At 44.6% G+C, this 20,742-nt stretch overlaps 2 protein-coding genes across 2 annotated transcripts in view; one reads left to right on the top strand and one right to left on the bottom strand.

Moving 5' to 3' along the window:
- Positions 1–2,531: 2,531 nt before the first annotated feature.
- LOC146424589 (uncharacterized) overlaps positions 2,532–20,742 on the bottom strand; it is a 77,690-nt gene continuing 59,479 nt past the window's right edge. The window contains exons 3-4 of the mRNA XM_085043443.1: positions 5,823–6,144; positions 2,532–4,301 (exon numbers count right to left, since the gene is read on the bottom strand). Coding sequence (XP_084899569.1) covers positions 3,939–4,301; positions 5,823–6,144 — 685 coding nt within the window. The 3' untranslated portion in view covers positions 2,532–3,938. The remainder of the gene's footprint in view (positions 4,302–5,822; positions 6,145–20,742) is intronic.
- LOC146424590 (uncharacterized) lies at positions 3,332–5,455 on the top strand. The gene is made up of 2 exons (XM_085043100.1): positions 3,332–3,414; positions 4,357–5,455. The coding sequence occupies exon 2, from the start codon at positions 4,431–4,433 to the stop codon at positions 5,106–5,108; it is 678 nt and encodes a 225-aa protein (XP_084899226.1). The 5' UTR covers positions 3,332–3,414; positions 4,357–4,430; the 3' UTR covers positions 5,109–5,455.

Below are 20,742 nucleotides of genomic sequence, written 5' to 3'. Positions count from 1 at the left end.
CCCCGGGAAAACCCCGACCGGGAGGGGGCCTGCGGCGGCCCGGCGCCGCGCTGGCACCCGGGGAGCCGGCTAGCGGATCGCTGCCGCTTTAAAAGCGCGGGCCAGTGTTGGCCCAGGCGAGAAGCCATTTCCTTGTCACATCACATGGCCATTTGAACGCGACGCGGGACCGTTGCGTATGGGGGGGGAAGGGGGGGGAAGGAAAAAAAATAAGAAAAGAGGATTTCGCTTTCCCCGCGCCTGTCACCGAAACGGGTAATGAACCGCTCCCTCGCTCAGCCCCCGGGCCTTCTCCCTGTCTGTGCTCCGCGGTGTCGGACTGCTTTTTTTCCCTTTTGAAAGCCGAGGTTTTGGAGCGGGGCGGGGGAGCAGCGGAGGGTCGCTCAGAAGCGCCTGTCAACCTGCTGGCGTTCCCTTCCCCTCCCCGACCAGCTCCCAGGAACCACCGGAGGGCTGCCGAGCTCTGCCCGCTGCTGAGCCAGCTCTGCCGCCGGGCAGAGGATCCCTGGGCGGTGCAGGGGGTTACCGCTACCTCCCCGTCCCGCCCCCCACCCCGAGAATCCCCCTGCCTGCGCTTCTCCCCACCCGGGTGCGGGGTACCTCCGTGCGAGGCGTAGGAACAGCGATGGCCGGGGAGAGTGTCGCTTCTGCCGGTGCATCTTCACCCTCCCCGGGCCCGGCGGGGCACGATCCGGCTGGAGGCGGCTGGGCTCGGGCTAGGGACAGCTCCGGGACTGCGGAGAGCCGCGGGAAAGGCGCCGGGAGGGGAGGCAGAGTGGCAGTCCCTGGGAGGGATGGTGACAGAAGTGTGTGCAGCACCCTCTCCCCATCCCCCACAACAAACACCTCCTTGTCTCGGCTGGACAAAAAGTAATAACTGCGATGTCAACAGAAGTTTTTTCCTTCTGCCTCGGCACGGAGTAACCCTAACAACAATGCTGAAAAGGAAAAGCCTGAAACGGTTTCTTTTCGACCGAGTCCGCTTTCAAGCCTTAGAAACTGGGTGAGTGAAATCAGCCATTTCGAAATGAAAGCAACTTTCGAGAGAAGCCTTTTTTTTAATTTAATTTTTTTTTTAATTTCTGGGTTTTTTTCTCCTCATCTCCCCCGCCGTGACGATTGCTCCCCGACCGGTGAGGCAAAATTCAGAGAACTGAATGCCTACCTGGCTGTGTGATGCAGGTGCTGGAGCAGCGCTGGGAGCATGAACAGACAGCTTTGGCAATAGGAACCGAATACCCACCGATGCTGAATGCATGGCCGACCCGGGGCCGAGGAGCAGCTCGTCGTGCACAGGGCGCAAACTCTGCGGCAGAAGGGTGTATGTGTGCTCGCACATGCACTCAGTTACACCGGCAATATTAAAAATAAAAAAATGCGAGTAATCTGCCACGTTAAATACAATGCTTTTAGGGATTTCTTGATAAAGTGTACTGCTGCTGCTGATTCTTGCTAACTGTTACTATTCTTCTTTCCAAGGAGAACTCCAAGCCCTGGAGCCAGCACTGCTGCCAGAAAAAAAGGTGCCTGTGGACACTCCCGCAGCCAGGCGGGATCAAGCCGGTGATCTTCATCCTTCCACGGAGTGAGTAGTCCCCACCGTGAGTCTGTCTTGGGAAGTGGCTCCGGACCTATGCTGTGAGGCAGATTTCTGGCAGTTAGGTATTTAGCCCTGCTGGGTTTTGAGGGCACACTCTATTTATTTGGTGCAGTCAGCCTAGCAAACCCCGTCCTTTCCCTGACAACTTTATAATCAATAACAGTAATAATATAATATTACTATTTTGCTGCTGTTGCTGTAGTTTCATAAGCCTTAATGAGAATGCTAAAAAATTTAAATCAAGTCTGACTCTTGGAGAAAATAACTATTTAAAACAGGAATACTGGTCTAATTGAGGTTGGAAGTGCAGTTTAATAGAGCCTTACTGTTCTGTAAAGAGCATGATCAGGCTCTAGCTTTCCCCTGTCTCTGTATCTGGTCACAGTTCCATTCCACTTCCTAGAGGCACGGGATGCAGGCAGTTAGCTGCTGCATCCCCAGTGCTGTCCTTGGTTGGACTTGGCTTACAGCTTAGCTTACAGCTGTGCCATGTTCTAGGGCAGAGTGTGGTACAATTTAATAAGGTGTTGCAATCGTATATTATAATGTTGTATGTTTTCTATTTAAATATATGTATAAAATATATATTCTAGACATTCTTACGAAGAACAAATGTGAATATAGACTAAACATAACATAAATGTTTGGTACATGTTTTATATGCATATAACCTGGTTATAATTAAACCAATAAGTATAATTAAACAAATAAGCATATTATATATAAAAATAATTGATAAGCAAATATATCACATTTATGCATAATCATAACATTATATATATATCTTATATCGTGCATATTTTATATAGGTATTACACAGATATGTAAATTAATGACAACTAAATATTTTATAGTGTGCCAACTTAGTAATTATAAAGCATGCATTTTATAAAATTACATTATAATAGATAACATATTCCAACACATTACAAAAAAGGTATATATATTATTTTTTAATGTTTACATATGAAATATCTAGGGGTTGTATACTCAATAATAATGCAAAACCAAGATAAATCTTTTTCACATTTTATACAGGTAGCTCTGCAGAGTGCCCAGGATTTGCACTGGGGTACAAGACCTGAGCTCTGTCACTGTCTCACCTGGCTTCCCTTTCTCAGTTCCTAAGGTACAGGACGTGTGAACAAAGCCCCGCGTGGGTCCCAGGGAGGGAGGCAAGGTCTCCCACTTGTTCTGTGCGGGCTGGGAGCACTGTCTCTGCCGCATGCCTCAATGCCCTGCTCGCTGCTGCCCTTGCGCTCCCGCAGCACGCCTCTCTGGGGGCTTCGGGACTTGCCGCGGTGGGAGCGGGTCTCTCCATTTCCTCAATTCCCCTCGGTAGAGGCTGTGCTGAGGCTGTATTTTTCCCTGGGGCGCTCACACCCACCACCCCGCACCAGGGCAGTGAGTGAAGCATATATCGACCCTCACATAATTACTATGTGATACTGCCCTCTTTTCTCCACCAACAGCAGAGCTGTTTCAAAGGTTTGATTGTTTCTTTACCAAATGTGTCACCTCTGAGCATTTTGGGAGGCCCTGGAATCGAGCTCGGAAGTATGACTTTTAATTTTTCGTTTATGGCTGCCCTGGTTTTACAACTGACGTGATTTTCTGAGGTCCTATAACTCAGGGGAGATCACTTGCAAGTTGTTAAAACAACGAGTACTTCAAGTGGGGAAGGTATCAGGCTTGCAGAGACACAAATCTCTATTTTCTCCTTCTAGGTTCTATCCTTGCTTCAAGACAACAGCCACGGATGCGTTGTGGACACGTGTACAGACATGCACAGCACCCTGCATGTTTTTAAGGAGGTATTTACCAAAGCTGCAATCACACCAGGAAGCACTGATACCATTCTTTCCTGGCCAATTTAGCTAGAGAGCAGCAGATTGGCTTCAGCATCCCTTCAGTTCAGTTTAACCAAAATCAAACAAGGAGCAGTCAGGGCAGGGAGAGCCTGAAGCCTCTCCCACCTACTTCATATGGAGGGCTAGCAAGTGTGTGTGGGGAGGCCCAGGGGAGAAGAAAGCCCAGACACAGCCCCATCAAAACAGAGCAAGGGTTTATAGTACCACCTCTGTGCAAGGATTTTCCTTCATATTTAATATGCAATATTTGCTATTTAATATTTTCACATTTAGTATTTTCTGATTTCGTATTTCATACTTAGTACTTCATATTTCATACTTCTCCTCAGTCCAGTCCAGTGTTTGGACTCTAGTGTAAAAAAAGGGGCCTGTGGAGGGCCGTAGGGTTTCCAGTGCAGGATAATATACAGGCATGAGCAAAGAATATTGTCCTTCGTGCATCCCAGCAGGGAAACGCGATCCGAAGGTTATTCACAGCATCGCACGAGTACTGTTCGACTTGGTGTCTCCCCAGCCGGGCGCGGGCAATAACTTTGGGCTGCAGGGGCTAACCGGGGAGAGGTTAGGCACGGAAGGGGCGGCGGGTGGCTCAGATAGCGCCCCACCGCTCCGTGCGGGCCCCCCGCCGCCACATCGAGGGGCAGGCGGCCGCGGCCGTCGGGCAGGTCGAGGCGCGCCCCGCCCCGGTGCAGCGCCGCCAGCGTCTCCAGAAAGCCGGCCCGGGCCGCATCGTGCGCCGGGAGGCAGCCGGTGCGCGGGTCGGGGCGGTTGGGGTCGGCTCCGCGCCGCAGCAGCAGCTCGGCCACCCGCGGGCTGCCCAGCATCATCACCTGCGGGGAGAGACAGCGTCAGCGCCCGCCGCAGAGCTCAGGCTTTCTCTCTCAGCCCCAAAGGAACGGGGATCGCCAATAGAAAGGAGAAGAAAATCCGCGGGTGAGGCTTAGAAATCGGCTCCGGACATGCGACGAAAGACGGAGAGCACGTACCCGTCGGGGCCGTTGCGCCACATCGGAAAACCCTCCTTTATCCACGCCAGGGGACAGGAGGGAACAGGTGGGGCAGAGAGGCGCAGGACCCCCGGTGGGGTCGGGGCGTGCGGATGCACACTGGGGCTGCTCCGCGACTGGAGACGGCGGGAGGGCGGTAGGCTCGGAGCAGACGAACCGGGAAAGGGGCTCGCCCTCCTCCCGTCGCCTTCCCACAGGAGCCCAGGTCGAGTCCCGAGCCGCTTTGCACCGGTCTCCGCGGAACCGTGCCGGTGGAGAGGCTCGCGGGGACTGGCGTCGTTCCGCTCGCATCCGCGACACTTCTCCAGAGGATCCTTGGCAAGGGGAGACGCGTATGCAGGGAACCCACCGTATCTGCGGCGCCGCGCCCGGGCTTCCCTCACCGTCAGGAGTCTCATAATGCACCTTCTGCTTGACCCACGTGTCCAGAACAGTACTAAAATGGTCGGGAGCCCACCCTCTCAGGCTCACCGTTTTCTAAGCCCGGTATCCTCTAGCACACCCAGCAGTGCATTCAGCACACGGGCTGAATCCCTGCCGCGCAAATTGGGAAAAAAACCAAAGAAACAAACACGGGAGGACAGCAACAAATACCTGTTTCGAGAGAAATGCTGCACCGGCATTTTGTAGCAGAGTGTTTCGCAAGCACTGGCAGAAAAACTTAAATATAGCTTCTCAGATTATTCCAGTTTCGTTTTATTTTAAAATAAATTTAAAATTTTAAAGAAAAAGCCGGCTAGAACTACCTCGGATATTAACTCAGCCTTCATAAATTTAACCTCTGCTACAATCTCTGGATACACTCCGTTCTCGCGAGTGTAAAATGTGGGCAGACTGAGCCCCACAGCGATTGCTCGCTGTCTACCTGCAGCTTCAGCTGCGCAAGGCTATTGCGACGGGATGTTTCTGTTCGTGAGAGTCACCGAATATACTTTTTTTCATAGGAGAGGAGAGGAAAAATACTAAGTCATGTAAAACAGAAGACGAGGTATAACGAAAGGGAGATTATTTCTGCAAACGTGAGTAGTTACATTTTATTGCACGTTTATTGTGAGATGAGCATTTAAGTTCTCGGATTTGAGTCATCCTATCTCAGTTGGTTCAAATCAAGTCAAGGGTTGCTAAGACTAAAACCTCTCTGTTGCAGCCGTCACAGACTTTCTCCTTCCGAAAGAGGCGAGAAGAAGCCCTGTGCCGCGCCGCCTCGACAGCAGCCGGGCACAGTCACCGGGGGCGGCTGGCGCGGGGGGACTGACCCGGAGCTGTCGCCGACCCCTCGGCAGGGCGAGCAGGACGCGCAGGGCCCGCTGCCCTCGCCCGGCCGCCCACAGCCCACCTCCCTACCTGGACAGGGGTCCTGCCGTAGGAGTTGACTGCGTTGGGGTCCGCCGCGCCGTCCAGCAGCTCCCTGAGGCGCTGCAGGTCTCCGCGGGCGGCGGCGCTGGCCAGTTTATCCGCCACCGCGCCCCCCGCCCGCCGCGCCACGTCCCGGCCCGCCGCGCCCCGCAGAGCGCCGCAGCCGCCGCTCGGCCGCCCCGCGCTGCCCGAGGCTGGCGGCAATGCCGGCCCGCGGGGAGCGCCTCGCCCATGGGAGCGCTGGGCCCTGCGCCCCAGAGGCCCCGGCCCAGAGATTTCCGCGCGGCGCTGCCACCTGGGCCACCTCCACCTGCGAGGGCGTTTCTTGGCGTGCCTTGTTTTCTCCTCCCGCCTGGCACCGCCCAGCCTATCTCATGGTCACTACTGGCCTCGCCCTGACGGGGCGGGGCGACCTGCGCAGCTCACCGACGGCAAAGGGGGCCGGGCTCCCGGGTGGGCGGCTGGCAGCGGGGCGGGCTCTCTCGCTGTGTTTTGTGTCCGTCTATTATTTTATTCTCCGAGGCCCTCTCTTGAGGGCAGCAGCGTCTTAATCAGTGCCTGACCGCCCCGAGGGGAGCCGAGGCCGGTGGAAGGATAGGAGCAAAGGTAGCAAAAATCTTTAACGAGAACAGGACATAAGGAGGAGAGAGGCCCCGGGCCCGCGGGCCTACTGTCAGCAGCGCCCCTTCCCTCCCCGGGACACCCGTCGGATCCCGCGGCGCAGGAGGAGGCGGTCGCCGCCCCTCCTTCCCTTTCCCTGGGTGAGCTGCGAGCTCCCATCTCTGCTTTTTTAGTTGTCAAAGACACTTAGTAGGAGAAGGCGGGCGCAGCGGCGCCGACAGCCTTCACTGAGACACGAATCGCGACTGCGACCTTTCCACCCCACCGCCTAAACGGCCTGGTTTTGCCTTTTCTTTTCTTTCCGCCTTAAAAAAGTTGCAAGCCAAACAAAGGCCGCTGCGAGCAGAGACGCTTTCCCCGGCAGGGCAGGGCAGGGCTCCAGCGCCCGCCTCCCGGCGGGGTCCCGGGGCGGGGCGGGGCGGGGCGGGGCGCTGGGGCAGCGCGGGGTCGGCAGCACCACGGACAGCTCTCCCCGCCGCGGGCGAGCTGCCCACCGCTCCTGGCCTGCCTCCGCTCCGGGAGAGCGCCCCGGCCCCGGAGCTGGCCCTAAAATATCCTTTGGTGAACGCCCCCCATGTCCGCACGGTGCATGTCGGGCCGTGTGGTCCTCCGCATCCTCCGCGATGAGGCTCACTTTAGCACCATAAATGGCGTGTGGGAGTTACTAGGGGAGGTAAAGGTTTCTTGGGTCTTCGTGCATGTATGGTGCAAAGAAAAAGTCCCGTTTTTTCATTCGGGTATGCTTCACAGCCCTGCAGTTAGCTCAATTGGTTAGAACATGGTGCTTAGTAATTCAGAATTTGTGAGTTCAGTTCCCATACAATTAATTTACTCAAGAGTTAAATGCAATTATTCTTTTGGATCCCTTCCAAATCACAGTATTCTGTGATTCTTGAGGTTATAATTACCTATACTTCTTTCACTGTGAAGTGTCAGAAAAGTGAACTGATTTCTCATTTAAGTGCAGGAATGTGACCTATGACAGACACGTGAGATCTCTAAGCTAGTTCTCCTGGTGTGTTCACTGTAATAACTCTACTCCACGTTGTCATTCTCTTTTTTTAAACTCCTTTACCAATCATGCCACCTTACTTCCTTAGCTGTATCTAAAACAATTAGCACATATAAATTAAAAATATTAATTACTTTCTTGTCGTAATACTTTAGAAAGGCAGAACTATACTACCAAGAAAGCAATTTCTTTTCAGTACCAAATGGTGCAAGCAATTTCCACCACCAGTAAAGAGAGGAGTGGTAACTGGGGTGACCGATGATGACTGTCTTCAGGTTACATTTGTGTATTTACTTGAAACACTTGGCACGTTCCTACAATTGTGGTCTAGTGCCAAATTCTGCTTCATCATTACACATTACTACTGTTTCTAGATAGGTAGAAATCAGTGGAGTTTCACTCACAATAAATTGTTGTTTCTGGTTAAATAATGGAGCATTTAAACATGATCTGGCAATTTTCTTGCATTTGATTTTGGTTTTTTTGTTGGTTTGGTTTTCTTTGCTCTTCATTAATGAGTTTCCCATTTATGTACCCACTGCCATACAAATGTGACAATAAAGATATGTCAGAACTCTATATTAAATAAAAGGAAACAAGAGGAATAGGTTAATCCATATAGATTGCTATGTAGACCACTGTACAATGGGAACACCCAAGTTGGGAGCAGTATAGTTAAGCCTTAAAAAGACTGCAAGCTAAGACTTCACAGCAGCTACAGTAAATAATATTGTAGAACCAGTTTCATAGAGATAGTATTTTGTTCCTGATTCTCAGCTACAGGAAAAACAATAAAGAAAAAGGGTTCTGACAAGGCTTTGGTGCCAATGATATATCCATAAGGTTAAAAAAAAAATGTTAAAAAAATCAGTCCATGTCTACTGGAATTGTGTGAAAGATTTAGGTGGGGCACTTTATTTTAACAAAGAAAAAGCATGAAAATAATGTGTAAAGAAAGATAAGCCTTCTACTTATTTGTTTAACTTGTTATTCCAAGGCTATATTGTAAAAAGATAACTATGCCCCAAAATATTCCTTCACACCGCTTTCAGAAAATGGTGGCATTTCCTACCAAACTCATGAAGTAGCACTGCCGGATATACATGAATGACAAATTAAGGAGTCCTTCAGAATCTTTTCTGCAGATCCAAAAAGCCCACACTGTGCCATTAGGAAAGACTCCCCTCCAGCAGGTTGCTTTTGCAAATTCATAAATGCTCATTTTCCTGACCAAGCCCATTAGCAAAAATTACATATTTTGGCTGGAAACTGTTTGCCTTGAAGCTGGAATCTCAGAGAGTTTCCCTTTTGCTCTGATATGCAGTTGCTGTCTGAAGGACAGTTTCACTGTCCAGTTCATGGTAGCTTTAAAGAAGCTGCTACACAGTTGGAAGCGACTTCTTCCTGTTTCAAAATTAATAGTGGAAAGGTAAGTTGTATAATCATGACCTTAAAACGATCTTTTAGGGAGGTGCCACACCTTTCTGTGCTGCAGGTTTATTAACTATTTTTCTGGACATTGACAAAATGCCAAATAAATACAAATCTCTTGGCAAGTGGAAAGACATTGCAAGGACTCCAATAATACTATTTTCTACAATCAAAAGGAGAAAAGAGAAAAATTGAGAGATTCAAGAAGATACTCATTAGTATGCATAGTGTGTAATCAGCTTAGTATTACTCAAAAGCAGTTTACCACAAAGAAAAATGCTGCAATGGATTCTCTTTATTTTCACTGATTTGAGTCCTAGGAAATTGAAGTTCTTCCAAAACATTGTTTTAAAATTAGAGAAAACAGGTCATTGCAACAATGTAATTTAGTACCGGTTAAAAAGAGCATTGGATTTTGAAAAACCTGTCAAAATATTTTTGCAGAAAAATAATGTTCTCCTAAAGTGGGTGGAAATGTCAGTAAAAACCCCTATTGCCAGTTATGTTAGTGCTTTCAATGATGTAGACATCATTGACTCCTATAGGAAATCACCAGGGATGTCTGCCAAGAAGAGTAGGGTATCATAGGACAACAGGAATATTTGGAGATACAGTGATAATGATTTCAAGATAAAACATCAAAGTAAGGAAAACATTTTATGATCTTCAGTCTGAGTGATAACATGACTGCAAGAGCAGTGGACTTCCAATCTCCAAAAATATCATCTGTTTAACATTCAGTCAGTTCTCCTACTGACTGTACCTCACAGTAGATATATGCCAGTTCTGGCCATCTGCTTACCTGTCAGCAAAAGGTGAGCATTCCATGCTCCCTGCAAATTCTAACTGAATGTGTCAGGTAGACTTAATTTAAGCAGGGGAGAATCTGGCTTTGTCAAAAAAGTCTGATTTTTCTTTGGTTTCTTTCGGCACAAAACTAGGCTGGTTATCACCAGCCTACTTGTTCCCGGGGAGCAAAAAACATTATTGGCAGTTTTTTCCCAGATATGTTTTCTTCTAATTGACACCATTTAAGTAGTTTATTTTACACTTCTTTCAAGTGCAAATATGAAAAGCACTAAGTAATTTAGTGTGTTTCCTTGTCATAGTATTGACAATATTTTAGAAGCTCATTTTCACCCCATGTTTCTTTAAGTATTATTTCAAGGAAAGTGGACATCAACACTACAAAACACTGCGTAGACTAACTTCTGGAAATTTTTGGCTTTTTTATTTGCCCAACTGTGTTTGCAATGAGCTCTCTGTGTGCACTGTTACTCTTACTGAAGTTGTAAATTTTACAGATTCAGTAAGAGAGACCTTGAAACTTGCTTCCATGTTTGGTTATCATGTTGGATATGTCATTTGCTTTCTTGTGGGCCTTTGATAAAATATTCTCCCAGAATGCCCTAATCAGTGGTAGAGAAAGTACTGTTAGAAAAACAAGAGCAACAAAAACAATGACACCTTCCCACTCCCCCAAACCAAACAAACAAAAAAAACAAACCAACCAACCAAAAACAAACAAGAAGACCACAACAACAACAACCAAAAACCCCAATTACTTTCTTATGACAAAGAACTGTAAGCTGCAAAAACACAAGCAGATGCTAGCCAACTATCTTGTCTGTAAACTATCCCTGATTTTGTTATTGGGGTGTTAGGTATTTTCCCTACCATAAAGAGTTCCATGATCCACAGAAGTCCTGGGGTTTGTGCTATGAAATCTTGATAAACCGCAACATAAAAAAAATCTGCTATCTAGATCTAACTTTTTAATTTTTCTTTTCTTTTTTTAACTTTCATCTTACATGTCTTCACATTCAAAGGTACAGTTGGCTGCAGAGAAAGACACGAATGTAGAATCTAGGACACATTATTCGGTTCACAAAGTATAGCACAACCCCAGCTTGCTTTCCTGGCATCTGTGGCAATTGCAGCAAAAGTTCTTAGAATCGAAGAAATAATTCTCATAGGTAAATCCCATCATTTAATTGTACAGTGCTGAGCAAATCCGTCTGTCTCTTTGGCTCACGTGTACATGTAAGGAATGGGGTGATAGACCTGCGAGATAACAGGAGAAAGGCTACTGAATTTGATATGTTTTTAGTAGAAAAAGCCAAATTGTAAAAACTACCATCCACACTGGCCTTTGTAATTCTGCAGTTCCAGGGAACAGTCATCCACTGTCTGAAGAAGTGTCTGAATCAGGCAGTGTGCTGAGGGGTAAACTGGGTTAACACGTCAAGCAGGTACTAGCATCTTCCACAATCAATAACTATGTTGCCAAGTTATGTAAGATTCACAATTAGCAGGTCTGTAATTAAACATTTAATCAATTCCCCAGGTGTATGTGCTTGTATAACAATTGTTAATGACAATGTTAAGACTACTGCCTAAGCTGCAACACACCAATCAGCTTGCATTGAAGAATCAGTCACATTGCACAAGATTTTTCAATTTTGATCAAGAGTATGGTGACCAAAATCAGCAAAAAGCTATTGGTTTCTCACTACAGTTTAGCTGCATACAAGGTAGGTTCAATTTAATCTGATAGTAAACTATCCTTATTGATTGATATATCTTTGTAGCTATGTATTTATATACCAACAGGGAAAAAAGGACAAAGACTTCCCAGTCAGTCAACTCACATGCAGCTCATGTTGAATTATTCCAAATGGGGCTGGGGGTCGCAGGCAGTGTAATTTAGTGTATTGTTACAACATACAAAATTTTATTTACCTGAGCCCATGGACACCAAAGACTACTTACTTTTTCCAATTTTTATTCAGAGCACATGCTAGCTTGTTGCAAAGTGAGCTCTGCTATCTCGGTGTTTAGTGAATGTCTCTTAAATTTTTGGCTGCTGTGCCTGTCTTACCTTTAAGTAAGGAACACAGGGAGGAGATATTTTTTGGAAGCTGACCTTCAAAGAATTTGTATTAAATTAATTTTGTTCTGCTTTTGTAAAGCCCATGATGTTTTAAGAGAAACAGTAAGAGTTTTCTTTCACTCTAGCCCAATTTGCTTTCTAGGTCAGCTTGAAAATTAGTTGTTAGGAATATCAAACCTGATCTTCCCAAACTGTTTGGCAGACTAGTAAGGAAGAATCTCTATTCAATGCAGCTATTGAAAACCCCAGGTATGAGTCACTATATAACATGTTTTAGATTATCACACTATAACCCCAAGCAATTTAGGTGATCTTTAGCTTGTCTCTGAATTATACCATCTCCTGTGGTCATATTTTCAAACCTATTTCAAACAACTAAGATATTTCTTCTACCTAATCACATAAGACCATAAACTGTGGATATTAAAAAAGCAGGAAACAGGATAATGTTATTACCCAGACTGGTAACACCAAAGCACGTAAAAATTCATCAGAATGGTGAAGCAGTGGTTTGACTCTAACCACAGCATTCTTTCTTCAGAACATTCATTAAGTAATGGAACTAGGTGTTTAGCTGAAAACTAGAGTATTTTCAATTCCATAAATAGTTTTCTTCCAAATGTTGAAATTTCAGTTCCTTGCTTCTTGTCGTGTCATAATTTCCCCTATTCAGCAGGCTTCATACAAGTCTCCCACAAAAAAGGAGATGTCCATTCTGAAAACTCAGCTTTACCTGATGTCTCTCAGACATGAAAAATAAGTCTGCTCACTGGCTTGGTCTTTTTTTATTTGTCATTCAAAGCCCTTTTGCAATGGCTAGAAAGTAGAAACATGGATATGCAGATGATGTCTGAGGCTTTGGTCAAAACCGAATGTTAGGCAGGCAAAAGTTTGGGTTTGTGTGCTGCAAGAGGGGTGGTACAGCTGAAGCTACTTTAAAACATTTGTATCAAGACACTCTGATCTTACTGAACTTACCTTAAAATATTTGATACTTAAAATACATTGTTCCATTTACTCACTGACCGTATGATAACATTACAAGGCAAACATCTTTTGCCTTGTAGAAAGAAGTCTATTAGATTGTAAACAAACCAGTGGGGGATTGCAAGTCAGGGTTATCATTTAATAGGAAAATTAAAAATAAGTGCAGCAATAGAAGGAAAAAGCACTGACAAAGTCAGATATAACCTGACAGCCTGTTAGGGTGGTGGTAGCAGTCCAAGTGAAGTAGCTCAGTTGAAGCAGTGATCCTGTGGAAGGTCTGGTCTCCTCCTGAAGGTCCAGAGGTAGCTCTTGTCCTCTGGGAACCCAGTAGACAGAGTCAATTTAGACAGTTCTAAGGCCAGGTTATATCCAGGTGGGAATGCTTGGCTCCTCCCTCCTGGGTGGAGCATCTCACAATAGGATGAGATAAGTCCATGAGTCATGCAGTGGGGTCTTGAAGGCCCATTGACTGTTATCAGGGGTGAGTCTTAGCAGGAGATAACAGCTAACGGCCTACAGCTGGTGGTAATAGAATACTAAGCACATCTATATTGTAACCGAGGACAAGAAGCATAGTCTGAAATTTTAGTTTCTATCTAGCCTGCATTCCACTTTTGAATATTGACTGTTTTTCCTCTTACTTTCATAACGAATTTGTTAAAAGTGTGTATTATAACTTCAGGGTACACTGCCAAAAGTAACAGCAGGTAGCTCCAAAGTGCCGAGGGATGCGTTTTGGGTCTGAGCCTAGACCAAGGCCAGACCTGGGCATGTAGTAGGTCTGATTAAAGACATCCACTATTTTGTATTTGTATGGCTGACAACGGAATGGTGTTTGAGGTTTGGATTTCTTTACTGTTCTGCAGTTTTTATATTCAGCACTGCCCAGTAGGACTCATTATCCAAGTTAACTTGTTTGCAATGTGTTTACACAAGTAAAATAAACTTCAGTAAAATTTTGAGTTCATATTATGTCTGCAGTGTGGTCCATTTAACATTTGCTTTGTAGAGGGCATATTTACTGCTGAAATGTTGATGATAGATGAATCAGGTAAAATATCTTCCTTACATTTCTAAAAGACTATGTCTTTTGTCTGTGCTCTACTTTGGATTTACTGGTGTTTCTGATTCATGTCTTGTTGTTTGAAGTGTATCCTTTGTGTGGTTCCTTTCTAGAATCTTTCTAAGGTTCTACGGTTCTACAGTTAAACACCCTGTTTTATTGGTAAGGTTCTCTTCTGTTTAAACAATTTCAGGTGGTGCTTGTGTTATGATTATGTCTGTAGACAGACCTGATGGTGAAAGTTAGTATTTCCCACAGAAAAACAAGACTAATCAGGCAATCAAAGCTGGTGTTACATGTGTGCAAATATTTTAGTATTTACTGACAGTGTTTTTTTCTGTACAAGAATCTCTAAATACAAAATTCAGCTATAAAACACTTTTATTATTTGTAGCTGTCATAATTATGGATAAGCAAGGAGACACCATGTTGTCAAGAAAGGCCTGCCTTGATACTCTGTTGGTTTCTAAAAGGCCACGACCTTGGACTTAAGATATAGTAGGTTTATTTTTAACATGAGAACACAGATGCTTTCTGTAGACAGAATAATGAAATAGATTTGCTTTGTGGTTTATCAAAAGGTCAATGAGTAGATGGAACAATAAGTGTCTTTTAAGTATCAAATATTTTAAGGCAAGCTCAGTAAAATCAGAGTATTTTGATATGTGTTCTAAAGTAACTTCAAACTTACAATTTGGCAATGCTGGAATTCTTGTGCATATATGATCTCATCAAACAGAATGGCATATTTTATAATGCATACATATATTATGAGGTTTTAAATGATAAAGAGAGAATGTTATGATATGGTTTCAAACTAAACTGTTTCTACCTGAGGAGATCTCTGATATCTGTGTATTATCTTTTTCTTATTAGATTGGTTAAGCAATAAGATTTCTGTTATTAAAACTCCTTTTTGTCTATTAAAAAAAGAGCTGTTTTAGTGGTAAAGCCCGTGAGAGGCTTGTATCCCGTTGCATTTTAAATTTCTTAGGTATGTAGCATTTTCTAGAAAAACTTTGGTGAGACCACCTGTCAAAGAACAATCCTGTTTAGAAATGTAGGCTGAGACATTTTTGTTTCTCAACAAGTGCAGTTTTCTCATGGCCAAGGAGGCACTGTGATTCTAGAGATCATATCTGCAGAGTGATAGCATACTCCTCACTGCTTGCAACCTTAAGATGCTCTCTTAAAAGTAGAGTTTCCTGACTGGCCTTGTTTCTCATGATGCTACATTTCATTATTTCTCTTCATATTCCTATTTACCTTGGTTAGATATAGTCACTATAGTACCACAACCTTTGGTGAAATTAATCCAGTTAAGGCATAACTATTTGTCTGTAAGCCACAGAAGGTGCTCAAAGTGGAGAATGGGCAATGGGTTAGATAATAAAAAATTAGATAAAGGGCAATAGGTTAGATAATAAAAAAATCCCTCTCAGGATGGGTGTGCTTGTTGTTTTTCCATGAATGAAAGGAGCCCAGGGTGATGTGTGATTCGAACCAGTGGCATCCTATTTCAGGGGCAGGAGTAGCTGCTGATTCTTTCTGCTTTCCTGCAGAGTCTGAGTAATCAGCCATGCAGCAACTGCTGGGCATGGCAGGAGGATCCACCTAATCTGCTTTTGCTGCATCTGTGGATGCTGCAGTGCAAGCTGCTCTGTGTGCTATAATGAATTATCACATGCTGCTCTGTTGGGGTTTTTGGGGACAGGCTATGATGGCTGCTATCAAATATGTTTGAACACGTGTTTGTTTTAAAGTTACATATTCACAAAAGGCCACTGCCTCAGAAACACAGGTGTTTTGCTTTCTCTTGCCTCTGGAATGGCACTCTGCCCTCCTGTCATAGGATGCTTGCACATTAGTTACAATTCCTGTAGTCTCAGACACCTTTAACCACTGTGCAGTCCTCTATAAAGCTGTATTTATAAAGTCCCAGTTTTATATGTGTGAAATGTGGTTGCAAGTACTTGCTTCTACTGAAAAGAAGGTTTTATTTGCAATACGGGAATGCTGAGGGGTTTGTTTTGTTTTTTTTTTACCTTTCAGTTACTGATTTCTGATGTGTTTAATGCATGTTCCACAGGCTGTGTAATCTTGTGGTGTCCCATACTGTACTAATGCAGCACACCTCCTTGATTGTGCTAGCTGCCGCCTTCAAAGTCTAACATTTTACAGCTCAGGATCCCTTCTTCTGCTACTCCCACAGCAAAACTTTGTTATGTGGCATGCAGTTTCCTGTCTGATTCCTCCGTCTAATAACAGGGTTTCTGCAGCTGGGTTTCTGCAGCTGGCAGCACAGCCTCTTTTGCTGTGAAAGCCATTAACATCACAGCCTAGGGCCTGCTTGCCAAGTCTTTGTTCATCAGGTTTGCATCAGCCCTTCTGGTTGGGTTCCAAAGCAGTGACTGTACCAAGCTGGGAGACAGAAACCTTGGGTGCAGAAGTGTAGCACCTGCTGCAGCTAGTGCAGTGCTGGCCTCCCAAGGGCAGGTTGGCTTTGGTTGGTCTCTGCAGTGTGTATCACGCGTGTGATTGCCTCCTTGTGTGCTGAATGTAGCTTTTCTCTCTGTTCAGTTGAATGTGAGGGCTCTGACTAGCAAAGTTTTATGTGGATTTTGAAAGCAATTTTAAAGGATAGAAGAGTGGTTGCTTAGCAGTCGGCACTCAGGCACTGAAGAATCTTGGAAGACTTTGAGAATTGTTCCTTATAATCTTAAGTTCATCCTTTTGCATTTTCTGATATGGCACATGTTGGGTCATGACCAGTGGCAATCCTAGGTTTATGTGCAATTATATCTGCAGTGTTGCTTAGAGGTGACAGCAAAGCAGAGCACCACTACTGTGAGTGTTGTATGAATAAGGTCTTTAAAATAAATATAGTATGGTTGTTAGCTAATTTGTTTGTCCCTTATCCCCCAAACCCCCAATGTTTTTAACAACTTACATTCAAGCATCAGGAGTAAGTACCGGGACTCCCAAACACAGAGGAGAGAGTACAGTGAGGAAATGATTAACAAGACTGCTGCAAGAGAGGGACTCACAGTAGTGGAGAAATGGGGTGTGTGGTGAATGTGCCTTTCATCAGTGGGTAATGCCTGCAAGCAATGGGATGCTGCTTTTAATGGGTGGACGGAGGTCGTACCAGTGATAGATGCAACCCTGGGCCATGTGGGCTGCAAAAGCAGACCAGGCAGGGGCAGCACAGGTAAAGCAGTTTCCAGCCCCAACAGATGTGGCTCCTGCTTTTGGGGTTGATGCTAAGTAGACCTCTTCATGTCTGTGGAAGATGGAAGGTTGCTCTGAGGCAGCTCTGGGCCAGAATTAGACTTTTCTGTACTCTTCACACGGTTATATTTGCATATCCATGTTTTGTAAGACTGACTTTACTTAATCAGTCCCATAATTTCCATCCCCTACCCTCAGATTTCAAAGCCAATGGCACTTTTTCAAGCATACTCTGCTTGAGGAACACCTTTACTCTTTGCAATCATTGCTTTTATCAGGGATAACAAACACGGCACCTCATACACTACCTGCCACCCTGCCTCGCCCCGGAGTGCCTGCAGCCTCAATCCGTGCAGGGGCAGCAAACTTGCCTTTTTTGGTAGCTGTTTTTTTGTTTTGAATTTGCAATAGTAGCTAGAAAAGCTGCCAAATGCCGTGTCAGAGGCGGGTGTGAGTTTTAGGAGAGGTACGTGTGCCATCTAGAGGAAGGGCGGCCGCCTGAGGGAGGAAGGACGGGACGGGACACGCTGCGCTGCGGGTTTGAAGCAATCTGAAATGAGCACAGGGCACCTGCAACAAAACCCCCAGCACCCAGCAACGATTGAATCCCTTTGGGAAACCTCAGTAAATGGCGTGCTGTACCTCTGTGTTTGCAATGCTGTTGCATATCCCTGGAAAAAATGCTAAGAATGGCGTATTCTTTTCTACTCCAATAAAAGTGGGGATGCCTATTTGCATATTTTAGTAACCCTGGCATTTGTTAATGCTGTCTAGTTCCTAAGATGCAGAGAGAAACAGCTCTGACCTGGCAAAACCAGATTTCTTTCTCGCTTCTTGCTGTGTCTTCTTTGTTTTTTGAATCTTGCACAATCTAATACTTCTGGCATGTATCAGTTTTAGATCAGCAGACAAAGTTCAGTAATGGTTGGTTGTGAGAGTGTTAGCTTTTTAAGAGCAAGAGACAGCATCATAACCTCATTCCCTCTATCCCAGATCTTGCAAGGTAGTAAAAAATACTACTTTTTCAACTAAGACTTTTACCAGAAAGATGGTTCTGTGTGAAGTTAGGTGCACAAAGTTTCTTGTGGGTAAGAAACCCTTAAAAACTGTATGCATGTATCTTCAGGCACTGCTGGAACCACAGAGCAGGGTTTCAGTGTGGCAGTTATTGCTTGACAAGGTCAGGTCTCTGTTTTCAAATCATGTATTTTAGTGAACAGAACTTTTTGAAGGAAACTGTTCCATCCCTGGGCCATAGGTTAAAGCTGAAGGAGCAGAGAGGAAGTCAGGTCTTGTTAATTTTAGGTCTACTGAGCACTGGCTCCTTAGAGACATGGACAAACTGAGGCACTGTGAAATACCCTGTGATTTCTGCTGCAAAATGTACAAACAAACAGCGGTGTTAAGGCCAGCGTACTGTGTTTGATAATTTTCTCCTGTATTTGTTGTCCCATTGGATAGAAACTATTGGCTCAATGGCTTTCAAGAAATGAAAAATTTCTCTAAAGCTCATTGTTATATTGCTTACAGAAAAATCTGGAATAATAGTTAATATGCAGTACAATCTATTCACATTTTGAAACCTATCATGACTTCTCTGATAAGTAATTAATGTTGGGGGGTGACTAACCAGGGTCAGTGTATATTTGACTTGGCTTTTTTCACTGACTTATTTGATGACATCAGCCTCACACAAAGGGTCCACTCAAAAGGACACTTTATGACATTTAGTAGCTGTTTGAAAACCTGTGGTCTCCAAGTGTTTACTGCAAATAGCAAACCAATGAACAACAAGGAATGTGAAGTACTTTGTCCTGTAGGTACTTCCCTTGCTTACTGTCAGAAGCTGAGGAAAGTGCAAAAATAGAAGGGCAAGCTCAGGTGACAACTCGTGACTTGCCCTTCTACTGCATGACACTGGGTAACTGGTACAAATGTGATGAAGCTTCTCCATCTGTGTAAGAGAAAAAAAGCAGCCTCCCCCCACCCCCACCAACTTATTCTGCACTGTTTGATGAGGTCACTGTCCACTGAGGTTGGCCAGATCTGTGGCTGGTCAGTACCACTGTGTGCAGTAGCAAAAGGATCTGCACCTGGGATGTTGCACAGCAGCAAGAAGTAACCTTGGGCAGTTTTTCTTTCAAAAGCTCATGACAGTGCCCCGACATTTCAGGACATCTCTGCACAACATCAGGCAGCACACAGACATACTTGCACTGCCTTGGAGGTACCTGGCTTGCTTATTGAAGTCAGTGTGAAAGTAATTGCTGAAGTGTTGCATTATGCTGCTGCAAATTCATTGTTCTTCATACCCATTTAAGGTAAAATCATGTGAAGCAAGTCTGAGGGCATGTACACACCAGTGGTGCCTTCCTGTATGCAGCACAGAGTCTGTTTTCTGTTGTGTGTAGGGGAGAGGTAAAGTTCAGCTTCCCACTGCAGAGAAGAAAAATACAGCCTCCCCAACATGACAGGTGACAGATTCACTTCTTAGAAGAGAATGTAGGATAAATTAACTTCTCAGAAAATGAGTGGTGAAGTCACAAGACAAGAAGGAGTCATAAGAAGATGAGGAGGTGGCTACAACTTTGTATTACTTCCCAGAACCTTTTTATCAGATGGCAATGTAGAGGGAGTCATCACTGGGTCAGGTTTAGTATTAAATATAAGATGGGGGGATGGGGAGAGTCCCTTTCTCTTTTTAACAGACAGAAGGCTTTCCACACAGGGAACCCATCATGGGTCCTGCATCAGCAGGCAGAGTTTTCAGTTGAGTCACTTTCATGCTAGATCCTGCTGGAGAGGAGACAGTTTTGACACTGGTCAGTTCTCTTCATTATTTCCAAGCAGACTCCTGGGAGCATTATAGAATTTTGCAGCCTAGGGAGGGTGCTCACTAGGAACTGAGGCTGGAGTTTGGTTTAATTGTGATTTGCAGTAACAAGAGAAACAAAGCTCAGCAATGGAGTAAATTAAAATTACCTTAATTTTGAAGTCTAAGAAATGCTTTCTATATGTACTTGTTCAGTTTCAACAAGCCAGTCTTGCTTCTGCAAGCAAGATATGTGGAACATTGTATGACTGTAAAAAAATAAAGATTTGTGCAGGAAGTATTTTTTGCAAGATCAGTGACATAATTACTTATAAGTCTGTGTGCATCTCAAAGGTAGATTCTTAGCTGAATATATATTAAATAAAAATGTTTTCAAGGGCATGCCACAGCTCTCCTTTAGAATATACAGCACTTGATCTTAAAAAAAAGAAAAGAAACTCACAGAGAAACACCATAAAGAAACCAATGTTTTAAAGCAGTTATATCCATATAGGCATTGTTACCTCACTTTCTCTTCTGAGAAAGAATTTATTGCATACTACAGTAAAAAAGATTAAATATGAAAACTTCTGCTATGGACAAAAATGTTTGCTTACCCCCGGCTGGTTATGTTTAATAACATGGGGTGGTTTAAAAATGATTAAGTATTTAAGAAAAAAAAATTGTTGTGCATCAAATACCAAACTTTATGTTATACACAGTGTATCTGTAAACTGTGACTAAAGGTGAAACATTTTTAAAATACCTCTGATAATGAATAGATTTATTGCAAAACATGTCTTAAATGGCTTGAACAAAATACTCATTGTGTGTGCACAAAACAGCTTTACTCAGCAG

This window comes from Lichenostomus cassidix, chromosome Z (assembly GCF_008360975.1).
Source record: "Lichenostomus cassidix isolate B80296 chromosome Z, HeHo_3.0, whole genome shotgun sequence".
Taxonomy (NCBI): domain Eukaryota; kingdom Metazoa; phylum Chordata; class Aves; order Passeriformes; family Meliphagidae; genus Lichenostomus; species Lichenostomus cassidix.
The sequence above is the reverse complement of the archived record's forward strand: the minus strand, read 5'-3'. Positions and strand labels throughout refer to the sequence as shown.

Excerpts from the sequence above, each read along its gene's own strand:
- LOC146424590 (XM_085043100.1), top strand. The coding sequence starts at position 4,431 with ATGCGACGAAAGACGGAGAGCACGTACCCGTCGGGGCCGTTGCGCCAC.